Below are 17,256 nucleotides of genomic sequence, written 5' to 3'. Positions count from 1 at the left end.
AAGATGCTCTCTATAGAAAGACATCTTCGTGCTCAACTCCTGAGGCGGCTCTATCCATGTCCTCCTGGTGTCGAGCTGGATCAGGTCCTGACGAATGAGTCTAGTGATCTCCACCCGTGTAAGAGACAGGGAGGGTGCCTGAAGAGAATACTGGAAAGGGGGCAACCTGTCCATGGTGAAGCCATGCGTCTGAAACCATGAAGTCATCTGTGCATACCAGCATGAAGTGTCCCCCTGTAGAGCTAACTGTCTGGAAGACTCAAGGGCCAGTCTAGCATATCTGTCTCTAGTAGTATCCCATAGGCTGTGCACAAAGGACACTGATCTGGTAAGCGCCTCAATCTCCATGGGGGGGGCAGCTAGCTCTGCTCGAATGATCGCGTGAGGTACGGAGGCCTTGGCTCTAATCAATCGGGAGATCATAGAGAGAGAGAGAGAGAGAGAGAGAGAGAGAGAGGCTGCGTGAGAGAGAGAGAGAGATGGCTGCGTGATGGGGAGCGAGGAGGGGCTGCGTGAGGGGGAGGGAGGGGCTGCGTGAGAGAGAGAGAGAGAGAGAGAGAGAGAGAGAGAGAGAGAGAGAGAGAGAGAGTGAGTTTAAGTAGAAAGAAGGGAGAGAGAAGTAGGGAAGAAGGCACAAGAGAACAAGAGAGAGAAAGAGAAACAGGAGGAGGAGAACCAGCCTCGGTGACCTCTTCTCTCACCTTTTGTCACTTGGAACAGCTGGGACAGCACCCTATTCCTTATTCTTTTGCAGCCACAAGGAATGCACAAGAGAAGTAAAAGGAGGAGGAAGGGAAGAAGGCACAAGAGAACAAGAGAGAGAAAGAGAAACAGGAGGAGGAGAACCAGCCTCGGTGACCTCTTCTCTCACCTTTTGTCACTTGGAACAGCTGGGACAGCACCCTATTCCTTATTCTTTTGCAGGACTGCACGGTTACACTATCAGCTTTGATCTAGGCAGCTATGTTTAAACCAGATTGGCACTTCTTCTTGGCGATATTTGTTGGGCCAATCGAGATCTGGATTGACAGCTGTTAGGGTATTGCTTGCAGCTGTTGAAGACGATTGAGAAGTCTCCAAACTAACTCCAGATCTGCATTTTATGGGCATCAGGTTCAGTCATCTGTTTTGCAGGTTCAGGTGACTCACACCCCATCAAAAAGTACCCAAAAGTAGTTCTCAAGGGGACCTGAATCAGACAAGTTCTAACGCTTCCTTTCTCCTCTCCTTAGTAGCTATTTTCAGCTCACTAGGACATCCAGAGCCTATAGCTTCACCCATATCAGACCCAAGGGATATCTCCAAGGAGGAGTTACCTGGAGCCATCAGGTAGGAGAAGATATGAGCATTCCAAGAGAGCAGACAGGTGGTGCCAAGTCATCTATTGGTTGATTTTTCCTTGAAGCTACTCTCACTGCCTGAACATTGAGCTGTACGCATTGATCCAAAATGATCATGAAAGCTTGCATCGGTCACACATGTGCCTTGAAAGATTTTATTTTGTGCTCCAAATCTGGTGGGGTTAGATCTTGAGGGAGACCTTTTACCATAGCCTTCAATAAGGGCTTGCATTCTACTGACAGATCTGTACCAAGCTCCATTATACAAACAAAGAAGAGACAATGTAATGAACACGAGCTGTGAACTCATCATGACTGAAGCAATATGAAACAATCGTCAACATGATAAAGGCGTGTCAACATAGGTTGATCACAATACAAACTCAACCATAAAGGATGATGATGGGAGGCTTGCATGGAATAGTCAACCCACATTTTACATGTGAATGGAGCATATTGCTCCATGCTGAAAGTATACTGTATTCTCTAGCCTGTCACGATAAGAAGGTTGTATATTATGAGAGAATGTGTAACCAGAAACCCTTGGTTTTACGTGTGACCATAAATACAACTTCCGAGGTTGAACAATCATGCATGAAGTCATTCCGCAAAGCATATGAATAATGAGACTGAGACTCTTTCTTATTGTTGCACAAGCCGCGGTTGTTGTGCAGTTTCTCTCAATTGGACTTGTCCACACAATTGAAATTGGATTTAATTCTTGCTGGTGTAAGTAAAGTTGCTAGCTGGACGCTCGCTGCTGCTCACGCACCTCCCTCGCCATCGCTACCCCCCCCCCCCCCCCCCCCCCCCCCCCCCCCCCCGGGCCCGTCAGCTCGCGCTGCCCCCTGCCCTTTCACCCTCACTGTCCCCTGCCCTTGTGCTCTCGCTGCCCCAGCATGCCTCTACCGCCTCCCCCCTCCCCCCCCATTTTCTACAGTGCCCGCCCGCTGCCCACTTGCTACCCTCCTCCCCCCCCTCCCGCCATTCGCCTCCGTCGTGGTGGGCTGTTTGCAGCTTATCGGCGCAGGTTTCGACACACCAGCCCCCACTTCGACAGCAGCAAACACAGAATGGTGGCCCCTGCTCCACCACAAAGGGACTCCTTAGAAGCCCCCTCGCCCGACCCCGCAGAGCCAACCCTTCGACTTGCTCTTTCGCCAGAAGAGCAAGCGAGCTTGATGGCCGAGGTGGAACGCTTGCAAACCTCCTCTGTTATCTGCAAGATTATTAGCACTTGACCCAGCCGAGGCGAGGTTCAGGATTTACTTCAGGCGTGACTCCTCTCTGATGTGAGCAAGATCACCGATGTCTAGATCCTCGGGAGAGGGTATTATTAGATAGAGTTCAAGTCTCCAAAGATAACGGCCAAGGTGATATCAATGATCACATCATGAAGAAAGAATTAGCATTCACCAAAATTACCTCCCCTTGCCGATAGAGAAAACCAAGTTCTCGATCCTCCACCAAAGATACTCCACAACCCTGAACTAGTATAGTTGCCAATGCTTCTACTCGATGGTTGACTCCCCAAGAGATGGCGTAGTATTGATCAAAAGAAACATGTTACAAATGTGGTCGCGGCCATGTCGCGTGGGATTGCCCAAAAAATCCCAATAAGAAAATATCCCTCTTGTATGAAAGCACAAAGAACAAGATACTGTTCAATTGATTTTTGATTTGATAAGTGTTCCTACTGTCGACACATCTAGTGAACCATGCAAATCCATGGGGAAGGTTAAAGATCTAGATGAAGCTTATTCTCTTTGATTCAGGCTTCAAAAAAAAAATTATCTCCCCAAAATGAGCTGCAAGATTAAGAATTGAATAAATGCCAAGGGGATGCAAATTGAAGCACAAATGGTTAATGGAACCTACACGCTATCAACACCATTGATTAGATCACTTACAAATGCATGGATATGCATGTGCATTCGATAACACACCTGTTGCTCCATCAGGATTTGGTGCTGAAACTTGTTAAACTTGTTCCAAAGATCAGTATTTCTCTGAAGCTGCAAATTTCCTGAGGCTCAGTGTTTTCTAGTGGGTAGTTCATGGGAAATGGGGACAGCATTTGACTATGTTTTATAGTGATTTACTTGATCAGATTGACAATACCGTTTGGCTTTTTTTTACTCAACTTGTTAAGCTTGTATCTCGTGGGAAGTTCTTCCTCACATTAATGATTTACAGTATCAAGTATAAAGTGGAAAAAACAGGTGTATATCTGCAGTGTGGTATCATTTTGTACCTTCCTCTAAAGTTCAGTCTTGGATACATTTGTGTATATTCAAAATCACATTGCTGACGTGCAGATTGCATACTGAAGCTTTTGTCTGTGTTATGATGAGAGCCAATATGATGTAAGCTTTTTCTATCTTAAGTATTGCGTATGACCGCCTTTTTTTTGTACGGAAGTTTCTATACAACGCTTCATATATTGCTAGTCTGCATTGTGGCTGAGTATGCCCTCTATCATTGGACCCATGGCACAAACTTCAAATGCAGACTTTATCTTTGGATGTTATGCTCGGTGATGTATGCTACACACCATCCACTATTGGGCTCTGATTACGTTAGTGGGGATGTTGTACTTCAGTCAATACTGTTCATGATGGAGCTGATGGTTATATTGTCTTTAGGATGACTACCATGAGTCTACAACTTGCTTTTTTCTTTGAGATTATTTTAGGCTTCTCCTGGGTATACATCATGGTTGCTAACATGTAAAATTTTCTTTGTGCTTCAGGTATATGATGCTACTGAGCTCATGAAGAATTACGAGGGGGGAAAGACAACCATCCTTATTGACCAGGTAAATGTGAAAGCGATTCGTGTAGTATTATACTGGAACTTCAGAACTGTGCCTTAGTCATGAAATTTGTCATTTTCTGTTATCGAAACATCTTTCTCTTCATAATCAATCTAGAATACGTCTAGCGATGTACAACCATTCTTCGTAATATGACCACTGGACCTGCGCAATTTTTCACACCTGGTACTGGTATACTTACACCAAATAGTTCTGGCAGGGGTTTTCTTTTATAATTGTCTCATTCTGGAGCTAGGTTATGCCTAAAGAACTTTCTATGCTCTAACTTGCTTTATTTATATGATGTTGACACTGTCTGCATATTCATTGGTCTTGTGAGCGCATATTCTTTCCGTAAAAGAAATTTTGTTCAGCTTACAAAAATCTTCCCCAAGGCTACAAACATTCCTTGCTCAGTGTGCACAAGATAGTACAACCATGGGTGCCACCCGACCATACTAGAGAGGCAGACAGGAGGGCGAGTACTGAGGCCAGTTGGGCTGTTATACTCTAAACAGGGAAGTCACTGCCAAGCTGAATCAAGGGTGCTTGCTTCACATCTTTACACACCTCCTTGCAGTCCATTAATCTCTCTGCTGGGTGCAGATGAGATCAGGTCACTTTTGACGGTCATTTAGCAGGTGGCATGGCCTGCTGCAATGACCAGAGTGTAGCAGCCAGAGGCTAGGCTTCGTAATCTGGGACAAAAACATGGAAACGTGCTTGCTTAACTCATGTTTTTGTCCCAGATTGACAGACAATCCACTGTCACGAGCAAACGTATGCAGAGCATCCAAATGACGCTGCATCCCCTTTGGAGAGTCAGAAATCAACACAATATCATCAGCATACAGTAACAACGGAATCCATGTCCCTGCTAGCTGAGCCCCCCTGTCTCCCTGACGCTCTACATAGTCCGAAAACTCGTCCACATGCATCCCAAAAAGAGTCGGGGATAGGGGGCATCCCTGATTTACTCCAATAGTGGAGTTGACCATGTCAGACATACCCTCAGTGGTGCGTACCCGCCCCATTACTGTCTTGTATAGAGCCAGAATACCCCATACCAGCTCTGTAGGCACACCCTGTCTTGCAGTCTGCGTATAAGTCTGGCTCTCGGCACTGTGTCAAAAGCTTTGCGGAAATCCACAAAGCTACAATAGATCCTCTTGCCATGGTGTCTACCCTCCTCAATAATACCTCTGAGTGTCAGAATCTGGTCAAGAGTGGAGAAACCTCTCCTCAAACTTGCTTGCCCTGGTGCTCTTATGCCCTTTCGCTCTGCCCATCTACTCAGCTCTTGCTCAAGAATGGATGCATACAACCTAGCTAATGTGTGACCCACCATGATGGTGCGATAATTCCCGGGAATCATGGGATCTCCTGACTTGAAAATAGGCACAATCGTAGACATACTCTAAGTCTCCGGGAAGTCTTCATACATGGCTCGATTAAACATCATAGCCAGGAACTCTGCAAGCATATCTTTGGCATGGATGAAGTGCTCTGCTACCAGACCATCATGATCATGTGCTCTCCTTGTCTTCATCTTGTCAATGGCTTTCCTTACCCTCTTGGCAGTAAAGAAAGAACATGTCTCCAGGCATGTCTCTAGTGGGTCTGGCAAAGGTGGTTGCTGTGATGCTCTGTAGAGAGATGTGGCATATTCCCCCCATGTCTTAGTGGAGGTGACCGTTGGTGGTGGTGAATGCTCGTGGAATAGCCTCCATGCTTCGCATGAGTCCTGACTTATAAATAGCTGATATAGATCCCGCTCTAGTTGAGATAGATAGGCCCTTTTCTTTCGTCGCACTAGGTGGCGAAAGATAACCCGTGACTGTCTATGTGTGTTAATACCCATGAGCACTTCCCTCTGTAATTTGATCCTCGTCTCTCTGCACTCCTCATCATACCAACTGTTTTGGGGCATGCTCCCAGATCATCTCCGTGTGGGTTGGCTGTGGGGGTATGCCTGTGATGCTGCATCATGGAGCGTCTCTGTCAGTATCTGAGTGAGTTCATCTAGTGGTTGTCCCGGCTCCGGGGTGCATAGCTGCCTGTATATCTCATCTATATACACAGAATCCGTCTCCCTCATGAAGGTATACCGAGTGTGTGTGGGGACCTCTCCTAATGGAGCTGTGCTGAACTGAAAGGTCAGGGTGAAAGACACGATAGCATGATCAACTGCTACTCCAACTGGCCTAGTGCCCACCATGAAATCCTGAAAGAATGGAATGAGACCTGGTTGGGCCATAACATAATCCACTAGGCTGGCACCATGTCGGTGTGGAAAGCAAGTAAAACCTCCAGTTGTCGAAAATCTTCGTAGGCCATTCACAATGGCCAATCTGTGTGCGGTTCCCATATCTATCAACTATCTGCCATATTCAGTGTATTCCTCATCTTGTGATAGTGTGGATAGACCCATCTCTGTGACGTCCAGCTCCCTAAGCATCTCTTCGGAAGTATCATAAAATATTGTCTGGTGGTGGGCAGTCCTAGCATTGAAATCCCCTAGTATGATAATGTCACCATCCTTAGAAAACTCCCATATGTCATTATCCAAAATGGCAGAGGGGGATTGTCCTCTAGGTGATGCATATACTGACGTACTAGGAGGAAAGTAACAAATAGCAATGTAGAGGTATCTGCCCGTCTCTGCCTTGAGCCTCACCCACATGTACCTAGCCTGTTCTTCCTTGCGTGGTATATATATCAGTGGTTGTAGTTCCTCCCTGAATAGAACTGCCAGTCTGCCACTCCCCATGAGCCCCGTCCTCGATGCTCCGATCTGGTCTCCTGTCTGCAGGCTGTCTCCCATCTATATCCGCTCACGTGTGGCATGGATTATCCAGGTGCTTGATGCGTCTCAGAGTAGAAAATGATGTCTCTCCCCCTGAAGCTATCCTCAAAGGCCCCTACAGCAAGACGGAGTGACCCATTACAATCCCAGGTTGCCATCTTTAGTGTGGTCCCATAGGTCTCGCACCGTCATGCGGGGCATCGCTCCAATATCACCACCTTTCCATCCTTGTAAAAAGCAATCTTCCCCTTTTCCCTTGTTACTCTTATTTCCGGCATTACTTCTTGCATATGAGCAATCTGCGAGAGGGTGAGGTCCATTTTTCGACCTTTTCTGCTTTTTGTTGGGTCTTTGCGATGACATCTATCCACGAGGTCGTCATTTCTTTTTGTTGCTCCCCACCTGCCTTGATGGCCTGTACTTGTTCCTTAATCGTGTTAAGTTCTTCAATGACAGAGGGTTGAAGCTCTCCTTCCTCAAGGACATTCTTCGATGGCACCTTTGCAAGCTCTTTCTTGAGTAGTGCGATTTCCTCATCTTGGGCCTTCACGCGATCCTCGAGTGTATGTATCGTGCTTTCTTGTGTTGCTACGCGTGCGTCGAGTTCGTTAATAGTACCTAGGAGGTGGCGGTTGATCTTGCTAATGGACTCGCTCAATTCTTTTTTGCATTTTTGGATGGCATCCTCCACCGGGTCATCCTTGCCATTCTGCTTTCTCATGATTGACGGGCCGCAGCAGGAGAGGGAGAGGGATACAGAAGTGAAAAAAGTTCCCCCCCCCCCCCCTCTCTCTCTCTCTCTCTCTCTCTCTCTCTCTACTCGAGCAAAGACTCTCTCTCTACCCTTTCTCTCTCTACGCTATTCATCTCTTTCTCTTTTTTTTTCCTTCTCTTTCTCTCTCTATGCAATTTCCCTCCCCTCTTTCTCTCTCTACGCCACTCCCCCCCCTCTCTTTCTCTCTCTACGCAATTTTTCCTCTCTTTCTCTCTCTACATTACTTTCCCCCTCTCTTTCTCTCTCTACGCGTTAGGTTAGCGCTGGGTTGGGGGTTTGCAGGTAGAGCACGAGGGAGCAGGGGCAAGGGCAACACGATTGTGAGCAGCGCGAGGGGAGGCGCGTGCGTGCGTGTGGGGGGGGGGGGGGGGGGGGGGGGAAGCAGGGGAGCAGGGGCAGGGACAGAGGGAGCAGGGGAGCGGGGGGCAGGGGCAACGAGAGAGAGAGAGAGAGAGAGAGGGAGAGAGAGAGCGGGGACGCAAGGGCTGCGGGAGAGAGCAAAGCGAGCAGGGGGGAGGGGGAAGTGCGCGAGCAGGGGCAGCCCACAAACTACTCCCCCCCAACCCTCTCCTATTTTCTTTCTCCTTAGTGTTGTTGTCATGAGGACGTGGCAATTGCTAACTTGAGTCGTTGGTTTCTTTCCGATGATTTTTGTTTAATTTTTGGGACCCTCTTTTTGAAGTTGCAAATGGCCGGACATTGTATGGCTAGTGTGAAACGGCCGATGGCCGAGAGTTTCACCCGCAGTCGAGAAGGGCAGGTCACCACGAGTTGGTCGGGCAAATCGGCATTGGAATCCGAGCAGTAAAAGGGTGTTTAGGCTTAGTTCAAAGTCATTTAGGCCCTCGCGACACTTATAAGTTGGTGGGTATTGGAGAATTAACTCAAAAGAGGCAAACTGGACACATGGCAGCTCCAGATGCAATTGCCAGAAGCATCAGCAAGAGGGGGCGCCCATTTCAAGAGAGGGGGCTGATTTTTGCCCATGCTACAGTGTGTGTGAGTAGTGGGTGGGGGTTTTATGCGCGTTTGCCAAGGCAAGAGCCTTCTGTACAAGAACCGGATCAGCTAATTGCTAATCCCCTTCAGGTACGCACAGTTCCATCGCGAAGGAATGCGAAAACGAAGAGTTTTCTTGCGTGAAAACTCGTCCGATTTGGCAGGGAACTGTCCCATTGCATGCGGGAGCACCTGAGACACGCGTAGGTGTGCTCGCTCCGCTTGAAACGGTCCAAAACAGAGAATTACAGTCTGCTGTGTTTTTCTGCAGGTTTAGGGTTTCACACCTAAACTGCAGGGAATTGCCAGGGGAGCCTCGGAAAGGCCTTGGGATGCGTGTACAGGGCAGCAGGCACGTAACAGTGGCTAAACAGAAAATTACAGCATGCTGAAATTGACCTGCAGCTCACTGAAAAGCTTCCATATCGCAAGGGAAAATGTCCTTGACGTGTACTTTTGACCTACAGGGATATTTGCGCCATTATGTTGGCTAAATTGGGTCAAAAACTTGCAATTACAGCCATGGACAGGTTTGGACAGCTTGGTGAGGGTTAGGTGGAAGCGTTTGGATCGTTTATTTGTCAGGGGAGCCTCGGGAAAGCATTGGGTGCTTGTACAAGACAATTTAGAGAGATTTCCCACGAGGAATCTCGTCTAATTCAAGGGGCAAGTGACCCTACAGGTGCGAGAGCTCGAGGGCTACCCAGAAAAATGATCGGTACGCGGATCGGAGCGCAAAACAGAGAATTCAGCGAGCTGCAATTTCTCACCAGGTTTTGCAAAGAGCTCTAAAGTGCATGGAAAGTCTATGTTTGCTTGGGATTTTGTCCGTGGAGACTTCTGCTGTGGTTATGTTGCCGAAATCAGGTTGGAGTATCGGAATTTCAGTCCGATAAAAGTGGGACAACTTGTAGAAGTATAAAGAATTACCAAAAGGGGTGCCACTCTTTGGGGCCAACAAGGCGTTGTTGTCTGCTTGGTAGTGCTCTAGCTGCCAGGCCGTGGTTTGTCTTGAAGTGTTGAATTCCAGTCACAGGCTTATTCGTGAAGTTCCTTTGTGTCGTAAAGTTTAAAGTAAAGAATTTCGGGTGAAAGCCAAAGTCCACCGCCCTACGGGCCTGTTTCAGTTTTAGTGTTAGTTCTTTGTAACTTTGTAATTTCGGTACTCAGACATGGTATCAGATTCACTAGTTGTAACTTTTTGGTCTCATAGGTCATTTTGGCCTTTTGAAGACGTTAATATAGCATTTCATTTCATTTCATTTCATTTCTACTACCACAACAGAGCTCGTCGCCTCACTCCAGAGGCACATTGATCGACCGAGCGACCGAGCTGGGGAGATCCATACGCCCACGACTGTGGAGGACTACACAGCATCGACGGAGGTTGCATCAGAGGATTCGGATCACTTTGGCCTGACATGCACGACGCCCGGTCAGACTACTGACCATGGAGGAGATTGATGAGATCCGCCAGCGACCGATGTTGGATCTCTTGTGATCTGGCTATCCCAGATTCACTATGTTGAAACAAATTGGTCTCATAGGTCATTTTGGCCTTTTGAAGACGTTTATATATCATTTCATTTCATCTCTCTCTCTCTCTCTCTCTCTCTCTCTCTCTCTCTCTCTCTCTCTCTCTCTCCCCCTCACGTAGCCCCTCCCTCCCCCTCACGCAGCCCCTCCTCGCTCCCCATCACGCAGCCATCTCTCTCTCGAGAACGCAGTGAATCTTCCAACATTTGCCTCGTGCGGGTACTGCCTATGGTTGGAAAAAAAGTAAGACAGACTCTCTCTCTCTCTCTCTCTCTCTAGACTCTCTCGCACACCCCATTGCTTACCACCATTTCTAGCATTGACCCTCTTTGGCTGCAGCACAATCTCTCTCTCTCTCTCTCTCTCTCTCTCTCTCTCTCTCTCTCTCTCTCTCATCACGCCATCTCTCTCTCTCTTTACCATGCTTTCGTTTAGGGTTCGCTGCTGTATTTTAGGGTTCGCGACCTGTTTTTAGGGCTCCCGACCTGTATTTTAGGGTTCGCGATTTTTTATTTATTTTTTATTTATTTTATTTTTTTGGGGTTGTTGGACAGATCTGCGTTTTAGGGTTTGCTGCATTTTCTGCACTTTAGAAACATCAATCCTCTCTTCTCTCTCTCTCTCTCTCATGTCATCCCCAACCTCACCTATGGCAACAAGCAAACTCAAATATATGCTTCACTCCAAACGAATTTCCATCATTGAATTGGAAATGAAAGCATGGAGAAAAGAGATGGAAGATTGGAGGAACGCGAAGACCGTTTTCCTCCGAGAAAATGAAGAAAAGGAGAAGAGGTGGAAGGACGAGAAGGATCATCTTCTCAACAAGATCGCCACGTTGGAGAATAGCATTTTGGACCTCCACAAAGAAGTGTTGGAAACACGGTCAAAAAATGGGCTTGAAGAGGGGGAATTTCAGCCCTCTTTGAGGGAAGAAATTGACAACATCAATGAGGAGAAGAAGTCATGGGCCGCGGTCATATCCGAAACGCAAAAGAAAGTAGAGGAGGCCGAAAAATGGATTGAGGTTGCCAAGAAAGGGAAAGGTAAGGAAGCTCCTTGTACACCCACTTTTATCAACATGACCCTCGAAGAGGAACAAAGAAGGAGGGTGCGGGCTCTACATGTGAGGGTAACCGGCCTCAAGGACATAAACAATGTGGAAAAAGAGGTCACAAGCCTCACATCAATGATGGGGGTGGAGAAGCCTTCACACACAAAGGCATGGAGAGTGGGCAAGAAGAGTGAGGGCCCCGGAGAATCTTCAAAGGAAAGAGCTCTCATACTACGCTTCCCTTCATTGGAAGAGAAGAAGGAATTCTTGAGGAAGAGACCTACTCTCAAGAAGACAGGTATTTTCTTAGGCGATGACCTCACTCTCTCACAACTTGCGCATATGAGAGAAGTAATGCCCGAGATTCAAGCGGCAAGGGAGAAGGGGAAGATGGCCTTTTACAGAGATGGTCGGGTGGTGATTGTAGAGCGGCGCTCTACATGACGGTGCGAGACCTATGGGACCACATTGAGGATGGCGACTTGGAATTGTAATGGGTCTATGAGGTTGGATGTTGGTGCCTTTGAGGACAGTTTCAGAGACAAGGACATTGTTTTCTTTTCAGAGACTCACCAGGCCCCTGGCCAACTGTTGCCACATGTGGTGGCATACAAATGGGAGACAGCCCACAGAACAGTCACGAGATCTGAGCATGGGAGTAGAGGTTCAGGAGGAGTAGCGGTGTTGTTTAGGGAGGAGCTACAGCCACTACTACATATTGTACGGAGAGATGATCAGGCTAGATACATGTGGGTGAGGCTGAGAGCTGACACAGGTCGATTTCTATATATTGCTATATGTTACTTCCCCCCCAGTACGTCAGTATATGCTGTATCCAGAGGGCAATCGCCTTTCTCAATTCTAGATGATGATATATGGGAGTTTTCTAGGGATGGTGATATCATCCTCCTAGGAGACTTCAATGCTCGAACGGGCAACTGTCAGACAGTCTTCTACGACACTTCAGATGAGATGCTTAGAGAGTTGGATGTGGGTGAGCTGGGGTTTGACAGATGCTCACATGACAGAGAGCAGACTGAGTATGGGAGATACCTCACGGAGATGACGACTACACATGGGCTAGCCATACTTAATGGCTTACAGCGGTTTCCTGGAGCAGCAGGCTTCACATGCTTTCCACACATACATGGGGCCATTACAGTGGACTATGTTATGACACAGCCGAGCTTTATTCCTTGTATTCAGGATTTCACAGTGGGAGCCAGACCAGTGGGCGTAGCAGTGGATCATGCTCTCTTGACACTGTCCGTATCTTTTCAGTTTAGTACAGCCCAGAAATCAGGAGGCAGGTCACACACCCGTTATACATTTACACCAGAGACTGACTCAGTTTATACAGAGGCGATCTGGGATCGTCTATGCACAGTTGCTCCAGGCCTCTCAGTAGAGGAGTGCACTACTTTACTGACTGAGACACTACATGATGCAGCATCAGAGGCATACCCACACACTCAACCGGATCGGAGGCGACATTCTGGGAGCATGCCCCAGAATAGTTGGTATGATGAGGAGTGCAGAGAGATGAGAGCCCAGCTTCAGAGGGATCTTCATTTAGGAGTCATCACCTACAGACAGTCGCGGATTGCTTTCCGGCGCCTTGTGCGAAAGAAGAAACGAGCTTACCTGGCCCAGATGGAGCGAGACTTGTATCAGTTGTTCTTGAGTAGAGACTCAGGCGAGGCATGGCGACTCTTCCATGAGCACTCCCCTCCCCCAGTGATTACTTCTCCTGATGTGTGGGGCCAGTATGCGACATCGTTATATACGGTTCCTGGGCAGGATCCCCTTCCAGATCCTACAGAGCCATGTCCACCTACGAGCACCTTCTTTACCACTGAGATGGTAAAGAGAGCCATTGACAGGATGAGGACCAGGAGGGCTTACGATCATGACGGTCTAGTAGCGGAGCACTTTATACATGCTAGGGATATGCTGATGGAGGTTCTTGCAGTGTTGTTCAATCGTGCCATGTGTGAGGGATTACCTGAGACTTGGAGGTTGTCTACTATTGTGCCTATATTCAAGGCAGGTGATCCTACAGAGCCTGGAAATTACCGCACTATTATGGTTGGACACACACTGGCACGATTGTATGCATCCATTATTGAGCAGCAGTTGAGTAACTGGGCAGAGGGTGAGGGTGTACGGGCAAAGGGACAGGCAGGTTTCAGGAGGGGTTTCTCCACTCTTGACCATATTCTGACACTCAGAGCTATCATTGAGGAGGGCAGGTCACATGGGAGACGGATTTATTGTAGCTTTGTGGATTTCCGCAAAGCATTTGACATGGTACCGAGAGCTCGACTGATGCGCAGACTGCAGGAGATGGGGGTGCCCACAGTGTTGATTTGGGGGATTATGGCTTTATACAGATCAGTGATGGGACATGTACGCACCCCAGAGGGGATATCTGACTTAGTTCACTCCACTATCGGGGTGAAACAGGGTTGCCCATTGTCTCCTACTCTATTTGGTATGTATGTTGATGAGGTGTCTGATTACATTGACAGAGAGGGTGATAGAGGTGCCCAGCTGGCAGGGACGTGGATCCCATTGTTGTTATATGCTGATGATATTGTCTTGATCTCTGACTCACCAGAGGGTATGCAGCGACAGTTGGATGCATTACACAGTTTTGCAGAGGATAGTGGATTGTCTGTAAACCTTGGTAAAACCAAGGTCATGGTGTTTAACACCACACCACAGTGGATCAGGAGATCGGCACCGACCTTCACGTATGGTCAAGAGATTGTGGAGTATACAGATGCATACACTTACCTTGGGATAGTCTTCACTGGGCCGAGGTTTTCTTTGGGGAGAGCAGCAGAGACTAGACTGACCAGAGCTTATGCGGCCTTGGGAGGCTTGGAGAGGATGTGTTCGCAGGTTCAGTTCCAGGAACCTCGGACAAAGTTATGGCTCTTTGATACTTTAGTAGCCTCAGCTATGATGTATGGGGTACAGGTATGGGGACCTTCTATAGGCCAGGATGGTTGGAGACGTATGGAGAGGCCCTTGGTATCTATGATCTCCCGATTGATTAGAGCCAAGGCCTCCGTACCTCACGCGATCATTCGAGCAGAGCTAGCTGCCCCCCCCATGGAGATTGAGGCGCTTACTAGATCAGTGTCCTTTGTGCACAGCCTATGGGATACTACTAGAGACAGATATGCTAGACTGGCCCTTGAGTCTTCTAGACAGTTAGCTCTACAGGGGGACACTTCATGCTGGTATGCACAGATGACTTCATGGTTTCAGACGCATGGCTTCACCATGGACAGGTTGCCCCCTTTCCAGTATTCTCTTCAGGCACCCTCGCTGTCTCTTACACGGGTGGAGATCACTAGACTCATTCGTCAGGACCTGATCCAGCTCGACACCAGGAGGACATGGATAGCGCCGCCTCAGGAGTTGAGCACGAAGATGGCTTTCTATAGAGAGCATCTTCTCCACCTCACAAGAGATGGGTTTGTGATTCGACCCAGCTACATGGACACACATATGTCTCATGGTTTGCGTTGTGCCATTGGTCAGATACGCACATCCTCACATCAGCTCGAGATTGAGACTGGTAGATTCAGAGGGATACCAGCAGACAGCAGGATATGCCGATTATGCCAGAGAGAGCCAGAGACAGAGTTGCACTACATATGTCATTGCACAGTGTTCTATGAGATACGGGGGCGTTTCCACTGCTTATTCAGAGAGGGTTTTGGTCCTCTATCTAGGGTCATGAGTTATGAGGATCAGAGATGTCTTGGACTATATCTACTTGAGTTACACAGGTATAGAGACACTTTACTGGGGAGAGCTAGAGAGAGGCAGTCCCAGAGACACATTACAGATTTCTTTTCACTAGATATGGGACAGCCAGAGGAGCAGCCACCACTGCAGAGCTCGTCCCACACTCATTCGACCACTATTGGCACTCTCATCGACCGAGCATTGGAGCTACAGAGATACAGACGACCGCGACTGAGGAGAGGAGCTACACAGCATCGACGGAGACTACAACAGAAGATTCGAGCCATACTCTCTCGACATCCAGAGTGCAGATGAGGATGGATCCTCACCATTTCTTCCATCTTTGTTTCACACACTGTTACATCCAGTTTACCAGGTACCTATTGTATCAGCTGCTACACCCACGTAGTTTTAGATTGTAGTAGTAGTAGTAGTATTTTGTTCCACTTCTAGTTCTTTTCTAGTTCTTTGGTACCCAGACATGGTATTAGATTCACTATTTTGTAACTGATTGGTCTCATAGGTCATTTTGGCCTTTTGAAGACGTTAATATAACATTTCATTTTCATTTCTCTCTCTCAAGCAGCCTCTCTCTCTCTCTCTCTCTCACACACACACACACACACACACACGGATACATACCCACACACACACTACACACATACACGCATACACACACGTACTCCCTCTCTTCCCCTTCTCCCCTCTTCTTCACAATATGAAGAGAGGGTAGTTACGAAGACAACCATGTCTTCCCCCATCATCAAGATGCCGACATCGACAATGAAGACAACCTTCATGCTCACGAACAAGAGGCTTGCACAATTGGAGAAGGACATGAAAGAATGGCGGATGGAGAGAGATATGGGAGGAGGAGAAAGCCACCTTCATCAAGCTATGGAACGAAGAGAAGGAGGACATGAGAGCGGAAATAATCTCAAAGAGGAGAAGGAGAGAAGGGAACGAGAGAACGAGAAGGAGAGGGAGAGATGGAGGAAAGAGCAAGAAGAGATGAAGGCACAAATCGATCTCCTTCATGCTTCCATCACATCCCTCACCCCCGAGGAAGGAGAGATTAAAGAGGAGGCTAAGGAAGCCCTCAAGGAGGAGATCACCAAAGCCCTCACCGCAAGCATTGAGGACAAATTGGAGGCCACCAAAGAAGGATGGGTCGAAGTGGTCAAAAAGAACATCAAGAAGGTAGCAAGAGAGGAAGCCCAAAAAGATGAGGTACTCATCGTACACACAACCATCGAGGAGGAGAAGATGCGACAAGCTCGCCGTCTCAATGTGCGAGTGACCGGCATCAAAGAAGAAGAAGGGTCTACACCCGAGAGCGATGGGAAAGCTTTATGCAAGAAAGTGGGATACAAGGAAGAAGAGATCCCTTTCTCCAAAGTTTGGAGAGCCGGCAAAGATCCAAAGAAGAGAGCTCTCATCCTCCAATTCGCCTCCGAGGAGTCTCGAACTTCTTTCCTCCGAAAGAGGGTCATCTTCAGAGGGCTAGAAGGCTTCCCGATTTATCTTGATGATGACCTCACAAAGATGCAACAAGATCACCGTCGCGCGTGCATGCCTAGAGTCCACCAAGCCCGCAAAGAAGGGAAGAAGGCAGTATATCGAGATGGTAGGGTTATCATTGATGGCAAGACCATCGCATAGGGACTCGCGGCCTGTGGGACACACGAGGAGATTCATGTCACGGTTTGGAATTGCAATGGAGACCTATGGACACACCCAGAGAGACTTGAGGAGGTGATGAGAGGTCGAGACATCATTCTACTTACAGAGACACACGAGAGCCCAGAGAGAGAGGGTTACCACGGATACATGGATTCCAGTGGGAGTCTCTACATCGGGGATGTATGCGCCAGCACACCACTCGCGGCTCAGGAGGAGTGGCCATACTCTTTAGACAGGGGCTTCACAGCAGACTACAGATTGTTGCCCGGGACCCACAGGCCCGCTACATGTGGATTCGCCTCGAGCTCTCACGAGACAGGATCGTCTACATTGCCCTTTGCTACTTTGCTCCCACAGGCTCCAGATTCGCCCCTATTGAGCAGGAGTCACCGTACGCATGCCTCACGGAGGAGATTATGGAGTACTCCACACTGGGTGAAGTCTTCCTTATGGGAGACTTCAATGCTCGTACGCGCAGTGAGC

At 48.1% G+C, this 17,256-nt stretch overlaps 1 protein-coding gene across 1 annotated transcript in view; it reads left to right on the top strand.

Annotated features, from left to right (window-relative positions):
• The window catches only part of SFGH (S-formylglutathione hydrolase), a 117,795-nt gene that overhangs the window by 88,729 nt on the left and 11,810 nt on the right, over positions 1–17,256 (top strand). The window contains exon 7 of the mRNA XM_086512259.1: positions 4,093–4,158. Coding sequence (XP_086368385.1) covers positions 4,093–4,158 — 66 coding nt within the window. The remainder of the gene's footprint in view (positions 1–4,092; positions 4,159–17,256) is intronic.

The sequence above is a fragment of the Adiantum capillus-veneris genome, chromosome 5 (genome assembly GCF_014529385.1).
Source record: "Adiantum capillus-veneris isolate H3 chromosome 5, ASM1452938v2, whole genome shotgun sequence".
Classification (NCBI taxonomy): domain Eukaryota; kingdom Viridiplantae; phylum Streptophyta; class Polypodiopsida; order Polypodiales; family Pteridaceae; genus Adiantum; species Adiantum capillus-veneris.
Note: the sequence above shows the minus strand (reverse complement) of the source record. Positions and strands in the feature narration are given on the sequence as shown.